The 17,183-nt window shown below is 37.0% G+C and overlaps 1 protein-coding gene across 1 annotated transcript in view; it reads left to right on the plus strand.

Annotated features, from left to right (window-relative positions):
• Positions 1–17,183, plus strand: part of Catspere (catsper channel auxiliary subunit epsilon) — a 175,712-nt gene that overhangs the window by 145,470 nt on the left and 13,059 nt on the right. Inside the window, exon 20 of the mRNA XM_076872903.1 lies at positions 8,826–8,912. Coding sequence (XP_076729018.1) covers positions 8,826–8,912 — 87 coding nt within the window. The remainder of the gene's footprint in view (positions 1–8,825; positions 8,913–17,183) is intronic.

The following is a 17,183-nucleotide window of genomic DNA, read 5'->3' on the forward strand; positions in this document are numbered from 1 at the left end:
TTTTCTAAACAGGGACTACACTTCCCAGATCCATTTGCATTTAAATGATGACATAAGAGAGGTTCTCATGACTTAAATATGTGCAGAAATTATGTGTGTTCGTTTCCAGATGAAATAATTAAGAAGGAATTCCATTAACCTTTGTGTTTCCAATCTTATCTCATAACAGTATGTTGCAACAATAATTAAGGATGGGGTAGATCAGAGGGTTATAAAAATAATCCAGTGGAGGAACTTCAAGGAGCCACTAGATTTAAAAAAAAAAAAAAAAAAAAAAAAAAAAAGCCTAGATTCCCAATTCACAACTTTGAGGAGTATCACCCAACCATCTAACCAGAGACATCTGCATTGGGCTATGTATAATAAAAAATAAATAAACTTTTAATGTGTAAACTCTGAGGGTTGGGGTTTATTATTGGCAGCACCACAGAGACTACCTTGACCAAGATAGCTCCTCCCATTAAAATAGCACCTAAATTTAAACACTCCAGCCTCTGACTTCAACCCCCAATTCTTTAACTCTTTCATTGTTATTCCCAATGCTCCTAAGTCTTTTACTTTTTCTCACATAAACTAGACATAACCGTATTGTACCTTCTGCCTTCCTTTCCCATTTTTCTTCCCTTCTTTTTCTATCCAGTTTGAGCTCCATAGTTTAATTCTCCTGCTACTGTCTTGCCAATGCCTATATCTCACTTCCTCAAAGAGTTATTCCTGGACATTGTCATAACAACTTAAAATAGCCATCTTTCTGCCTTATCCTAACCTGTATCTGACTGCTGATCACCTACAGGTCTCAAAGATCCATCTGTACACTCATGTTATAATGGCACTGTATTTAAGAGCCAAAAAGTGAAACCTACCCCAAATGTCCATTAGCAGAAAAGAAGATAAGCAAAATGTAAACTGCACATGCAGTGAAATACTATTCAGCCTTAGAAGGAAAGAAATTCTCACACATGCTACAAGTTCAATGAATCTTTTTTTTTTTAAGAGAGAGAGAGAGAATCTTTTTTGTAGATGGACACAACACAATGTCTACATACTACCTGATTTCACTTATATTTAGAGTAGTCAAAAGTTACAAAGATAGAAAGAAAAGTGGTGGTTTCCCAGTGCTACAGGGAAGTGGAAATGAGAACTTATTGTTTAATTAGTATAGAGTTTTACTTTTGCCACTGAACTGTACACTTAAAAATGAAAGCAGCAAGTTCTGTTATGTGTATTTTGACATAAAACAAAATAATTGGAAAAAAAGTTTGATTACCATAAGACATTTTTAGCAATATTTTATGTTGGGAGAAAATGTAGTAACATATTTAAGACACCAAAAGAAAGTAAATTTAGCCAAGAATTTTATACCAAGCAAAAGTGATCTACACTATAAAGGTCACAGACTAAATATAATTAACATGTAAGAAACTCAGGAAGTATTATTCCAATTAGCCCTTCCTGAGGAAGTTACTAAATAATAAGCTTCAGATAACCAAAATTACTGTTGATACAAAGATATTCTAAGAACTAGAGAAAAGTATTAAATACAGAATACTGAAAAACTAAAACAAAATGAGAAAAGGAAAAATTGAAAGGGGAAAACATGTAGAGTAAGAGAATAGTGTATGATGGATGTATTCTTTGACAACATAGATATGGTATAATTATAAAATATGGTACAGGAGAATTTGAAGAACATGAGCTAGAGAAGATTTAACTGCTTCAATAACCATGATGGTGGAGGCAGTATTTGTATTGTTATTCTGAAGTTGTGAAGTAAGTAATATAAGATAAAACAAACATGTAATTAGGAAATATTTCAATATTCTCATTCCTCACCAAGTGTTTTGGTATGAAAGCAAAGATGTAAGATGAAAGAAGTAAAACAAAAATTCTGATTTTAAGCTAAGCACAGAGGTACACATCTGTAATCCCAGCAACTGGAGCCGGGAGGCTGAGGCAGGAAGATTGCAAGTTTTTATTTTTTTTATTGGTTGTTCAAAACATTACATAGCTCTTGACATATCATATTTCATACTTTAGATTCAAGTGGCTTATGAACTCCCATTTTTACCCCATATACAGATTGCAGAATCACATCAGTTACACATCCACATTTTTACATAATGCCATATTAATAACTGTTGTATTCTGCTACCTTTCCTATCCTCTACTATCCCCCCTCCCCTCCCCTCCCCTCCCCTCCCATCTTCTCTCTCTATCCCATCTGCTGTAATTTAATTCTCTCCCTTGTTTTTTTCCCCTTTCCCCTCACAACCTCTTATATGTAATTTTGTATAACAATGAGGGTCTCCTTCCATTTCCATTCAATTTTCCTTTTCTTTCCCTTTCCCTCCCACCTCATGTCTCTGTTTAATGTTAATCTTTTCCTCTTGCTCTTCCTCCCTGCTCTGTTCTTAGTTGCTCTCATTATATCAAAGAAGACATTTGGCATTTGTTTTTTAGGGATTGGCTAGCTTCACTTAGCATAATCTGCTCTAATGACATCCATTTCCCTGCAAATTCCATGATTTTGTCATTTTTTAGTGCTGCGTAATACTCCATTGTGTATAAATGCCACATTTTTTTTATCCTTTCATCTATTGAAGGGCATCTGGGTTGGTTCCACAGTCTAGTTATTGTGAATTGTGCTGCTATGAACATCGATGTGGCAGTATCCCTGTACTACGCTCTTTTAAGGTCCTCAGGGAATAATCCGAGAAGGGCAATAGCTGGGTCAAATGGTGGTTACATTCCCAGCTTTCCCAGGAATCTCCATACTGCTTTCCAGATTGGCCGCACCAATTTGCAGTTCCACCAGCAATGTACAAGAGTACCCCTTTCCCCACATCCTCGCCAGCACTTGTTGTTGTTTGACTTCATAGTGGCTGCCAATCTTACTGGAGTGAGATGGTATCTTAGGGTGGTTTTGATTTGCATTTCTCTGACTGCTAGAGATGGTGAGCATTTTTTCATGTACTTGTTGATTGATTGTATGTCCTCCTCTGAGAAGTGTCTGTTCAGGTCTTTGGCCCATTTATTGATTGGGTTATTTGTTATCTTATTGTTTAATTTTTTGAGTTCTTTGTATATTCTGGAAATTAGGGCTCTATCTGAAGTGTGAGGAGTAAAAATTTGTTCCCAGGATGTAGGCTCCCTATTTACCTCTCTTATTGTTTCTCTTGCTGAGAAAAAACTTTTTAGTTTGAGTAAGTCCCATTTGTTGATTCTAGTTATTAACTCTTGTGCTATGGGCATCCTATTAAGGAATTTGGAGCCCGACCCCACAATATGTAGACCGGAGCCAACTTTTTCTTCTATCAGGCGCAGAGTCTCTGATTTGATATCAAGCTCTTTGATCCATTTTGAGTTAACTTTTGTGCATGGCAAGAGAAAGGGGTTCAGTTTCATTTTGTTGCATATGGATTTCCAGTTTTCCCAGCACCATTTGTTGAAGATGCTATCCTTCCTCCATTGCATGCTTTTAGCCCTTTTATCAAATATAAGAAAGTTGTAGTTTTGTGGATTGGTCTCTGTGTCCTCTATTCTGTACCATTGGTCCACCCGCCTATTTTGGTACCTGTACCATGCTGTTTTTGTTACTATTGCTCTGTAATATAGTTTGAAATCTGGTATCGCTATACCGCCTGATTCACACCTCCTGCTTAGAATTGTTTTTGCTATTCTGGGTCTTTTGTTTTTCCATATGAATTTCATGATTGCTTTATCTATTTCTACAAGAAATGCCGTTGGGATTTTGATTGGCATTGCATTAAACCTATAGAGAACTTTTGGTAATATTGCCATTTTGATGATGTTACTTCTACCTATCCATGAACAGGGTATATTTTTCCATCTTCTAAGATCTTCTTCTATTTCTCTCTTTAGGGTTCTGTAGTTTTCATTATATAAATCTTTCACCTCTTTTGTTAGGTTGATTCCCAAGTATTTTATTTTTGGGGGGATATTGTGAATGGAGTGGTTGTCCTCATTTCCATTTCAGAAGATTTGTCACTGATATACAGGAATGCCTTTGATTTATGCATGTTGATTTTATATCCTGCCACTTTGCTGAATTCATTTATTAGCTCTAGTAGTTTCTTTGTAGACCCTTTTGGGTCTGTTAGATATAGTATCATATCATCCACAAATAGTGATAATTTAAGTTCTTCTTTTCCTATTTTTATGCCTTTAACTTCTTTTGTCTGTCTAATTGCTCTGGCTAGTATTTCGAGAACTAAATTGAATAGAAGTGGTGAGAGAGGGCATCCTTGTCTAGTTCCAGATTTTAGAGGGAATGCCTTCAGTTTTTCTCCATTCAGGATGATGCTAGCCTGAGGCTTAGCATATATAGCTTTTACAATGTTGAGGTAAGTTCCTGTTATCCCTAGTTTTTCTAGTGTTTTGAATATAAAGGGATGCTGTACTTTGTTGAATGCTTTTTCAAGATGATCATGTGGTTCTTATCTTTAAGTCTATTGATGTGGTGAATAACATTTATTGATTTCCATATATTGAACCAGCCTTGCATCCCAGGGATGAATCCTACTTGATCATGGTGCACAATTTTTTTGATATGCTTTTGTATTCGATTCACCAGGATTTTATTGAGGATTTTTGCATCTAGGTTCATCAGAGATATTGGTCTGTATTTTTCTTTCTTTGAAGTGCCTTTGTCTGGTTTCGGGATCAGGGTGATGTTGGCCTCATAGAATGAATTTGGAAGAGCTCCTTCTTTTTCTATTTCTTGAAATAACTTGAAAAGTATTGGTATTAATTCTTCTTTGAAGGTTTTGTAAAACTCCGCTGTATATCCATCCGGTCTAGGGCTTTTCTTGGTTGGTAGTCTTTTGATGGCTTCTTCTATTTACTCCTTTGTTATTGGTCTGTTTAAATTGTGTTTATCTGCCTGACTCAATCTGGACAAATCATATGACTTAAGAAATTTATCAATATCTTCTCTATCTTCTATTTTCTTGGAATATAGGGTTTCAAAATAATTCCTAATTGTCTTCTGTATTTCTGTAGTGTCCGTTGTGATATTGCCTTGTATGTTAGTAATTTGAGTTCTCTCTCTTCTTCTGTTCATTAGCATGGCTAAGGGTCTGTCGATCTTATTTATTTTTTCAAAGAACCAACTTTTAATTTTATCAATTTTTTCAATGGTTTTTTTTTTGTTTCAATTTCATTGATTTCCACTCTGATTTTAATTATTTCTTGCCTTCTACTACCTTTGCTGTTGTTTTGCTCTTCCTCTTCTAAGGTTTTGAGATGAAGTGTGAGTTCATTTATTTGTTGGTTTTTTTCTTTTTTTGATGAATGAACTCCAGGCAATGAATTTCCCTCTTAAAACTGCTCTCACTGTGTCCCATAGATTCTGATATGTTGTGTCTGTATTTTCATTTATCTCTAAGAATTTTTTGATTTCCTCCTTTATGTCTTCTGTAACCCGTTGATCATTTAGTAACATATTGTTCATTTTCCAGGTGATGCAGGATTTTTCCTTTCTTCTTTTATCATTGATTTCCAGTTTCATTCCGTTATGATCAGATAAGATGCATGGTATCTTCTCCACACCTTTATATTTACTAAGAGTTGCCCTATGGCATAATATATGGTCTAGGAACATTGCAAGTTTGAGGCCAGCCTCAGCAACTTAATTGAGACCCTGTCTCAAAACAAAAATAAAAATAAAAACTACTGGGGATGTAGCCCAGTGGTAAAATACTTGTGGGTTCAATCCCCAGTACCCCCCAAAAAATCCAAATTGAGTTTAAATAACATAAACCTATAATGTACTGGATATTGATCTGGATATAAATAAAGATATATTGTTAATATAGAGAGATATAAGTATTGTTCTACTTTGACAATTAAAATCCTTAGAAATAATAAGTATCCTTAATATCTTGATTATTGTCTTAATACACTAGAACTACCATATGATCCAGCAATTTTAGGTATATAAACAAATTGAAAGTAGACTCAAATATTTATATACCAATGTATAATTGGCTATTCACAATAGCCAAAAAGTAGAAATAATCCAGTGCCATCAACAGAAAATGTTCACACACACACACACACTCAAAATGGAAATTGTCTCACCTTTAAAAAAAAGAGAAAATTTTCATATATACTACAATGTGGATTGAGAACATCATGCTAAATGAAACAAGCCAGTCATAGAACAGATAATGTATGTTCCCATTTGTACAAGGTATTATGAGTAGTCAAAAATCATAGAGACAGAAAATACAATGATGGTTGCCAGCTACCATGGGGAGCAAGTAATGAAGACTTGTTTAAATTGTATAGTTTTAGTTTTGCAAGATGAAAAGAATTCTGGAGCTAGATGGTTATAATAACAATATGAATGTACTTAATGCCACTGAATTGAATGCTTAAAATTGTGAAAATGATAAATGATATATATTTTATCACAATAAAATGAAAAATTAATATTTTGATTAAAAATGTGATAAAAGACATTTTTAGACAAAAATTGAGAAAATTTGTGATGAACAGACTTGCACCTAGGCTTACACCAGATTTGCACCAGACTTCTACCAAGGTGCTATTCAGCTCACCGGGAATCTATAACAATTATAATTGAGATGTATAATTTTTATTTACATTTATAATTATATTACTTTAGAACATATAAATAGAAAATTGAGAGAAATAGAAATTAACAAATCCACAACATCATAGGAAATTTTAACCCAACTCTCTCAGTAACTATTGCAGCATGGGAGAACAAAAATTTAAATAGAGGCGATTTGAACAACATGATTAACAAACTTGTCCTAATAGACTAAAACACTGTACCAACTATTTCAAAATACATGTTCTTTTCCAGCACCCACAAATCATTTGTAAAAATTAACCATATGTTAATTTAAAGTAAATCTCAAGAAATTTAATGAGATTGAAATTATAGAGTATATATTCTGACTAGAAATCAATAACAAAAAAGAATTAGAAATTTCCATACATATGAAATAAACCAGACATCAGAAAATACATGGAAATTGAAAATATTTGGGAGTTAATGATAATGAAAATAGCAAATATCAAAACTCACTGGATTTATCTATAGTCATGTGCAAGGGACAATGGATAGGCTTATGTATGTGTATTAGAAATGAAAATCTGAGAAATTAAACAGTCACATCAAGAAGTTAGAAAAACATTAGAAAGTTAAGCTCAAAGAAAGTAAAAGAAAAAAAATAATAAAGTTAAAAACACAAATTAAGCTAGGCGTGGTGGTACACTCCTGTAATCCCGGCAGCTAAGGAGGCTGAGGCAAAAGGACCTTGAGCCAGCCTAAGCAACTTAGCAATGCAGTAGGCAACTCAGTGAAACCCTGTCTCCATATAAAAATATAAAAAGGGCTGCGGATGTAGCTCAGTGGTTAAGCACACCTGGGTTCAATTCCTAGTACCAAAAGAAAAAAAAGGGAAAACCCACAAATTAATAGATACAAATATAAGATAAAGTAGCCACAAAGCCAAAAATTGATTCTTTGAACAAACTAATAAAATTAACTCACCAACAGAAATGGAGAAAAGGTTATGAGTAGCCGATATAAGGAGTAAAATGAAAATTCTACAAATTCTATAAACATTAAAAATGTATTAGAGGTTATTGTAAACATTTATGTCAACAAATCTTACAAGAACAAGTAGATAAAATAGACAAATGCCTTAAAAATACAACCTACTAAAATATCTTCTGTTACAAGAAAAAAAAAATAGAAAACTTCAAGCCTATAAGTCTTTTCTGATGAAATCTATCAAACATTTAAGGAAAATTTCTTCAGTTTTATAAAAGCTTTTCCAGAGAATGGGAGCTGGAGATGATTTTCCAATTCATTTTGTGAAACCACAAGGAGTTGCTAAGAATCTTAAAATAAGAGAGAATTATGGATCAGTCTGACTCATAAACACGCATACAAAACACCAAAGCAAAACATTAGTAAATCAAACCCAGAAATATATCAAAGAATAATACATCCAGACCAAATGTTATTTATTTCAAAAATAAATGAATGGATCCTATATCATTTGAAAATGGATTTGGTATATCAAATTCAATGTATTAACAGCATAAAGAAGAAAGAGCATAAGATCATTGTAATATTTGATGAAAAATTATGCAATTAAGAATTTATTATCTACACATAACATTATTTTTACAACAAATCTTAGAAAATTAATAATAACTTTCTTAACCTAATAAAATTTAGGTTAAAAAATTATAGCAGGGCTGGGGTTATGGCTCAGTAGTAGAGCGCTTGCCTCAAATGTGTGAGGCACTGGGTTCAATTCTCAGCACCACATATAAATAAAAAATAAAGGTCCATCAACAACTAAAATGAATAAAATACAATTTTTTAAAAATTATAGCAAACATTATATTAATGGTGAAGATGAAATGCCTCCCTCTGAAATCAGGAATGAAACTAGGGTGACTATGCCACCATTTTTATATAACTTATTCTTGGAAATCTTTGAAATATGGTAAAGGATAAGCAGCAAAGAATAAATAAAACTTATAAGAATTGGAAAGGAGGGAGAAAACTGTCATATTCACAGGTAGCACAAAGGTTCATGTGAAACAATCAGAATTAACAAGTGAGTTTAAGAAATTCTTTCAACTCAAGGTCAGAATACTAAAGTCAGTTGTTCCTTTGTACATCAGCAAGCATGTACATAATGCAAGTTTTAAAAACATAAAATTTTCAGTGGCATCACAATATATTAGATACTTAGGAATAAATTGACAATGAAAACTAAAATATCCATATATATGACATCTTTTGACAGAGTGGTTGTTTAAATGAAGCACAGACATGGAAGACAATGACAGAGCTTAACAAGGACGTCCCATTAGAAGATGTGTGGGGACCAGAGGTAAGAAAAACATCTATCTGGAATCACAAATTTGCCCTTAACAAAATCTTTGTGGAAACACTTTGGATTTTAATTTGCTTTGAATCTATTTTTCTCTTATTTCAAAAACATTTTAATTTGTTTTATCTTCTGTCAATTCTGTATTGCATGCCTATAATTCTAGCCACTTGGGAGGCGGAGGTAGGAGGATTGCGAGTTCAAAGCCAGTTTCAGCAAAAACAAGGCACTAAGCAACTCAGTGAGACCCTGTCTCTAAATAAAATAAAAAATAGGACTGGGGATGTGACTCAGTGGTCTGGTGCCCCTGCATTCAATCCCCGGTACCCACCCACCCCGCAAAAAAAGACAACCTACCTCCTTTACCTGTCTCCCACCAGCACTGCCATGCTGGGGATCACTTATTTTTTTATTTAAAAATTAAGTAGTCAACAAGGACTTACTTGGATACCCTACTGAAATCAATCCCATGACAACCTATGTTTCCCTTCCCTATTTTCTTTAATATGATGAACATTTACAACTCTCTGACACATTTGTCAGGTTGAGACTCAGATTCAGGAGGGAAGGTTTGGAACTCCCACAGCTGAAAGAAGATACAGGGTACAGTTGGGATAGCACACATGCTTTATTCAGAGACAGCAGCATCCCCTACCAGCTCCCATTCCCCTGAGCCATTTCCATAGGTCTCTTTTAATATGCAGGCCAGGCAAAGAAGGCACATTGCCAATAGGTTACAAAAGTACTCACAAGCAAATGTTTATGTCCTTGACTACATACTAAAGCACAGCCTTCCAGAAGCCTCAGTGAGGGAGCCTAACTACAGCCATCTTGGGCCTGCCATATAATCCACCCCTTTAATATTCCTTGCCATACAATCTATATGTGTATGTCTTCTGCAATGATCCCTTAGAAAGGAGGGCAGAATCCTGCATCCATAGGCCACAACAGCAATATGAGCTGTACTTAGGAATACTAACAACCATTACCAATTCCATCCCATAGTGAAGTGACAATGCAAGTCTTTCCCAGGCACATCCAACCATCAAGGGACATAATCTGGACTCACCAGGGTACTCTAGCAATAGAACTCATAGGAACTTTAATCATACCCAGCAGGCAGAGATGTGTGCTATTCTGGCGTAAGCGTGTGCCCAGTTCCCAATAGTATTGGCAAAGACATACCTATGGACAAAAGGACAAAGTTACAGGTACTAATACAGATAAATCATATCCTTCAAGGAGAATTCGTGCCAGTTTTCAGTTCCAGGAAAGCACAAATGCTGCCTGAGGTGGCTTTGCTGGGCAGGTGTTACCACACTCATACAGCTTTGTCCTCAACAGGTCCTATGTGCACCAGCACTGGGGAACCCCTAATGGCCAAAGGAAAAATTTTTTAAAATGCCCTTTAAAATCTGTCTCATCTGTGGGACCTGGCCAAGTCATATGTGCGGGGCAGGTGGCATTCACTAATCACCCATGGTGTCACAAGATCACACCCAACCCCTTTTCCTATGGGGCTAACAGGGCTATCCAACAAAGTGGGGGAGCTTTATTGCCAGGACCATATCCAGTTCACAATTTACCCCCTATTTAATCCAATGTGAGCAGGTAAAAGAACATCCCCTGCCTCCCAAACCCAGGCTTAAGTATAACATCCTTTGTTGTCACCTGGACCTGTATTAGGGTCACTGTGTGGTGTAAACAAAGCCTCCACAGGAGTTGGTTCCCCTCATCAGGGATGCTCATTCAGAGCTCACACAATTGTGAAGAGAGACTATACCCACCCTTCATAAAAGGTGGGTTGACTGAACTCCTAAGTCCTCGTTTAAGCAGGCAATCATATCTTTCTATCATGCTTCAGCCTGTGACTGATATTGGATGGGAAGCTTCCATTAAATCTGTAACTGAGTTGCCCATTACTTTATATCCTGACCCATGAAATGGGTACCTTGATCATTTCTATTGTGACAGGCCAGTCTTACAAGGCCATTAACATTGTCGGGACACAAATCATAGTAAGCTAATTCATTTGGCTACTAAGTCAGGCAAGCAACAAGCCTGTGGCTAAACCAACTGCTGTCAAGGCAAACATGGCCTCCTCTGACTTCAATAAATGGCTGAGGTAGTCAGCCTGCCATGCATTACTGGGCCATTTGCAGCTCCAAAGCATCAAGGGTGTGGATGTTCCTAAGCACAAACCACATGCCTAGCAAGCCTCCACCAGAGCATTCCACATTAAAGGCAGGCCCCATTATTTGACTTCATTCCACATGTTTATCACATCTGCATGCTGTAAGTGGTGTAAGCCAGTAGGTCAATGGGAAGTACCCATTCTAACCACTGTACTCTAGCTAAAACATCTGCTTCATCATTCCCCAGGATAGTTAGGGGACCAATAACATGCTTTATAGCCCCTTGTGTTCCTGGTGGCCTAGATCCCAGAGCTCTCACCATAGAACTTGCCCCCAGTACACAGCACAGCTGTCAGTACCTATCACTATGGGGGATACTTCATTTGTTACCATCATCCAGACAGAATGTAGCTACGCTCACTGGCTATTTTGTCCTGTACTGGTATTAAACCAGATAGTATCTGTCTTTGGCTCCACAGCCACCATTGCCCACAAGACAGTTTTCCATGGCTGAAACTATCAGTGTACTGACCACTACACAGGATAGGTGCCTTACCTCCAAATTATGGAGGTTTCTGGTTCTACCTAAGTTACAGGCCCTAGCACCTCTTGAAGTCTTTTGTTCCTGCTGACTCCTAGCATATCTGGGCTCTCTTGGCCCCTCTAAATGCCTCGTTGGCATTTACTGTTTTATAACCTCTGCTGCAAGGAGAATTTCTAACCTCCCATTTTTAAGGCACTACACATAATGTGCCTAAATCTCACAGGCATAGTAACAAAGCAGCCAGGGGCTCTCCTTATCTCTGCCCAAATTATTTTCCTAAGTCCACCAACTCTGCTTGACAGGCAGAAATACAGTGAACTTGGTTACCCGGGCCAGCCCTACCAGTGGCGGCCCAGGGGAGCCATTGGCTGCTGTTGTTTTCATTTTATGCATTACCACAGGCTGTGCTTGCAGGTGTTAGGCCCCCTCCTCCTCGTCTTCTTAGTCTTCTTACTCAATCTGTATGAGGAAAGCTGAGGGGTATTTTCAAAGTACTGAGATCCTCCTCCAGGGACCACACTCCAGTTTTCAAGGCCTATTCTTTATCTTGTAGCTCCCTACTTTTGGCAGTCTCTCATAAAGCTGCATAAGTTTTTGCTTTCAGAGTTATAAGAAACATTCATGGCCCCAGCAGTCATCTGTGTGGCTCCTTAGGCCATTTCTACATCCAGTCTGCACCACCACTGCCACCTTTCTCCTTGGCCGGGCAGATCTTGGGCTCCACCAGTCCATTCACAGCCCACTCTGCAGGGTCCATGTTCATCACAGGGCAATCAGAAAAACTTAATCCACTTGTCTTCTGATTGCTTGCTTATAGCAAGAGCTAACTGCATGTAAAACCTTCTCTATGCTCATAGGGAACACATCCACCATATCCCAACTCTCCACAGGACTCCTTTCTAATAGGACTGTGGCAACCAAGTGCTACACGCTGTTCAGGAGCCTCAGGTTCCTCTGTCTGAGAGAGTTGATGCATCTCTCACCAGCAGAAGATCCTGCTGACTATGCCAGTTGTCTGGTTGAGGCTCAGACCTGAAAAGGAAAGTCTGGGGCTCCAGCAGTTGAAAAAGGAGTCTAGGCACAGTTGGGTTGGTAGACATGCTTTATTCAGAGGTGCCTCTAGTCAGCATCCCATCCCCAACCATTCCAAAAGCCTTTTTCATGTGCAGGCCAGACAAAGAAGGCATAACAGTTTACATAAGTGAGCACCTGCTCACAAGCAAATGTGTATGACCTTGAGTACATATGCTGAATCAGAGTATTCATGACCTTGGCTACATACTAAAAACAGCCAGCAGGAAGCCTCAGCAAGGGATCCTATAGCCATCTTGGACCTGCCCTACAACATTATACAGCCTACTTTTGTATCTTACTATCTGGCTCCCCAACAAGAAAGTTAGCCCCAAGAGGGAAAGGAATTTTGTTTACACTGCTGTATCCCAGCATCTTTCCCATTACAGTGGCTCAATACATATTTATAAATCTAATGAATTAACTATAGATCATCTTCTCGTCGCAAAGATTTCATTCTACTCAAACATCATAAGCAACTAAACTAGTAATGGAACCAATTTAAATAAAACTTATCCTCCTGACTTTTGATTGAAAGGTTTCCAGAGGTATGAAACTGATGGATGTAAATGATACTTTCTCTATCCTCAAAATTCTCACAATGGGCACCTAAACATTCTAAGATTTTGTGAAAATAGCATACTCCACGGAAGCAATGAGCCAGCTGGGTAATTAACAATCATGGAGTTTGCCTCAATCAGCATGAAATGGTGCTTAGCTCTCAAACTTTAGTATATATCAGAATCATCCGGAGGACTTATTAAAGTAGATTGCTTGGTCCCACCTCCAGATTTTCTGATTAGCAGTAGGAGGTGGGTCCCAAATTATTTGCATTTCTAACAAGTTCCCAGGTAATACCAATGTTCTGGGAACTAATTAAAGAAAACATTGAAATAGTAGTTTATAATCTAGAAAGATTTTGGAGGGCCCAGTCCAGGCCCTAAATGTTCAGTTCTGCTGTGTGAAAAATAAAGTTCACCTCAAAAAGGATGGATTCAGTGTGTGTTTGTGTGTGTACGTGTGTGTGTGTGTGTGTATTACAGAAAGCAGGTACATGCAAAGACTAGTTACATGCCGGTAAACAAGGCTACTCTATCTGAAGGGTATCACTATATATTAAGTCAACAGGGCGATCAGGGGTGCTTTTTCCTTAAATGTATGCCTAAAATGAAATAGAGAACCTTACAATTTTTGAGGCTTCACTGACTGCTACACAGTCCTGCTTCTGCAAGAATAGATGACACTTGCATAAAAGTAGCCCTAGGGATTGCGAATTCTCAGAGGAGAGTGCAATGGGTTTGCAAACTGAGACGCGTAAACAAAAATGTCATTTTCACAGATTCTTCCAAGTTAATGTTGGAGATTAAGAAAGAAAGTAAAGGGAGAAAATAGGTTCAGAGTTGCTGGCTACAAACATATAATATAGGATGGATCTTGAGTTTTGACCATGGCTGAAAATAATAGACTGAGAAGTCATTGGCTAGAAATGGAGTACAATTCACAAGACAAGGGGACATTGATTAAGTGAGATTTCAAATGAAAAAGAAGGGGGAAATGACAATAACTTGGAGCAAGAAGAATCTAATAATATAATGGGAATATCAGGTGTGACACAAAAAAGAGTAGTAGGTATCAGTATCCCATTATTAAATAACACAGTAGGGAATTAGAAGCCGTATAGACTCTGAGATGTCTATATACAAAAAAAAAAAAAATACATGTAATGAAACAAGGTAAGTTAAGTCCTTATCAGCAATGCTTAGTTAGGATTATGTATGTCTAGTTCATGAACTTAATTTAGCAAGGGTCACATATTCTTTCAGTAATGTTCATGGGCTCCTATTTTGACCAAATTGGTAAAACAAGAAGTTTGATAGTCTAATGTTGACCCAGAAGAACCCTTCATCAAAAAATATAAGCTGTTTTGTATTTTTCCAGTTAATAGACATCAGAAAATAATGAGACCTTCACTTATTTTTCATTAATCTATACCCAACATTATTTTATAAATGTGCTAGAGATTGCAATGGTAGAAATGTAGACAAAGGTAAGAAATGGTAAAAGATGTATTTTTTAAAAATAATTATCTTTGCATTTTATTAAGACATAATAATACTTCATTAAATTGAACAAAATTAAGAATTTTAGCAGTGACACTTAGGATTAAAATAATTATAAAATGACCCACCTATATAAAAGAAAGTGACCTGCTAGGAAGGGAAGCAGAGGAATTTTCAGTGTGATTGCAATACCCACCTTTAAAAAGGAATTCACAAACCAGACGGTAAATACATAAGTGTATGAAAAGAGGGAGTTATACAAGAGATTGCTGTAAATACCAGAGAATCACAGTCTTTGTTCCTAGCTACCTTCAAAACTTAGCAGAGTTAAAAATAGAATATTATATCCACGATATCATTGTATGGATGAATGTCAAAATGTAGGCAAAATAAGAAAAGAATAAGAAATAAATGCCACCAGGTAAATCCAGTAAGTGTTACTTATTCAAAGTTTATAATAATAATATATGATAAAATAACATGACCCAGGATAGATGAAAGTGCAAACTTTCTGACCCCAAAAGATTTACGAGGCACATGGTTGTTCTCTGAATGAGAATCATCTCAGTTCTTGTAGAAACACAGCAGTCTTTTTTTGGGTGCAATCTTTTTTTTTTTTTTTAAGAGAGAGAGAGAGAGAATTTCAATATTTATTTTTCAGTTTTCGGCAGACACAACATCTTTGTTCGTATGTGGTGCTGAGGATCGAACCCAGGCCGCAAGCATGCCAGGCAAGCGCACTACCACTTGAGCCACATCCCCAGCCCTGGGTGCAATCTTAAGTACATAAAAGGCTGGAACCATTTCGTATATAAGCTAGTCTGTAATAGCATTTACCTGCTATTCACCCATCTTCATGGCAAATCCATAGATTGACACCCTTTTCAATCTTTATCTAAACCTTAGAACAATTAATCATGATTTGTACCCATTGAGGCTCCTGATTCTAGGGCCCCACACCCAAATCTGGTCTTCCATCAAAGTAAAGATTCACTAGCTTATTTGCAGCATCCCTTCAAAAATTCCTCCCTGTGTGGTTAGTTCTGATAATTGGTATTCCAGGCACTCAGTGACAATTAACTCCTCACCCCAGCTCAGCACAGGTTGTTCAGGCTGTGTTCTCAGAGCTTCTGCAGCTCACACTACCCTGTGCAGAAGCCAACTTGTAGAGTCTGCTTCCTTAGTGTTTCCTTCCCGGAAAAATTACCACCAGTCAGGGTGGGTTATGGCACAAAACATTTGGATTCTTTACAGTGACTCTTAGCTAAAACCAGACAATATATAACAGATCTGTTTTGTCCAAAAATTTCTTGACAGTACAGCTCAATACAACTCTCTTGTGCACAACCTGTTTCTGTTCCCCTTGTGATCTCATCCTTTGTTTATCATGCAAATATCTTCCAAGATTTTCCCAGACCTTTCTCAAAGTGGAAGTAGAACATATGCGTTCTCTGCCCCTGATTGCTGTTTATTTCATCTGATCTTTCATATCACAATATCATTAACATGAAGAGGGAAACTACAGCCAAGACATCCAGCCAGTGGTATATGCACAGCTGAGCATCAGCTGGACCTTCTGCTCCATTTAATCAAACTGTTCTTGGCTCAATTCATACTTGTCATTACTGGAATATAAATGGTAAGCAATCTTCTCAACATCACCCTGATAGCCTGTGCGTTTACTTTTAACTCAGTGACTTAACCCATTGCATTCTTGCATGAAATGCATTTTAGTCTCAAATTTCATTTCTTCAAACAATTCTTTCAACCTGGTTAGGGCACTTCCACTGGGATGAATTACCTCTAAACATTACTCCCATTGCATCTCCTCATTTTTAATTCAAATTCCTGTACTACCCCATTCCAGCGAAGTCCTAGGGGTAAGAATATGTGCCTGTCAGCTTCTATAATGAAAGGTAAGGACTTGGAATTACCCTCCCACTCTAGTGGCATCCAAAAGGAATCAATGTTCTATTGATAATGACTGTGGGCAGACAAAAGCAGGGAGGGGACGGGGGCAAATACCATAAATGTTACTCTCAGGAAGAGGTGATGCTAGAATTCTCATTTAATTAAAGTTGTACTGTTAAATTAGCTGCAGACCTTGATAAACAATTTTATTTCCTTGAAAAAAAATGAAGAATAATTGCTTATTAGAATGGAGGTATCAATAAATAGGATAAAGTATCCATATCCTCATAGTTTCATGATATCCAGGGAAGTAAGAATAGACATAATCAGAATTGTACCTCACACTTGAATAAAGCAGTTTCCTTTTTTTTTTTTTTTTTTTTCTGAGAAAACTCTCCAGGAGGCATAGTTGATAGAAAGGTCTCCAGAGAAACTAGGGCATGGTTGCCTAGCATACCAAATAGCCATGAACAAATAGCACTCACAGAAAGTTTCTGAGTGGATGGATAGAGCCAACCTAAGACACCTATTATTAGAGGTCATTCAACCTAAG

This window comes from Callospermophilus lateralis, chromosome 13 (assembly GCF_048772815.1).
Source record: "Callospermophilus lateralis isolate mCalLat2 chromosome 13, mCalLat2.hap1, whole genome shotgun sequence".
NCBI classification, from domain to species: Eukaryota; Metazoa; Chordata; class Mammalia; order Rodentia; family Sciuridae; genus Callospermophilus; species Callospermophilus lateralis.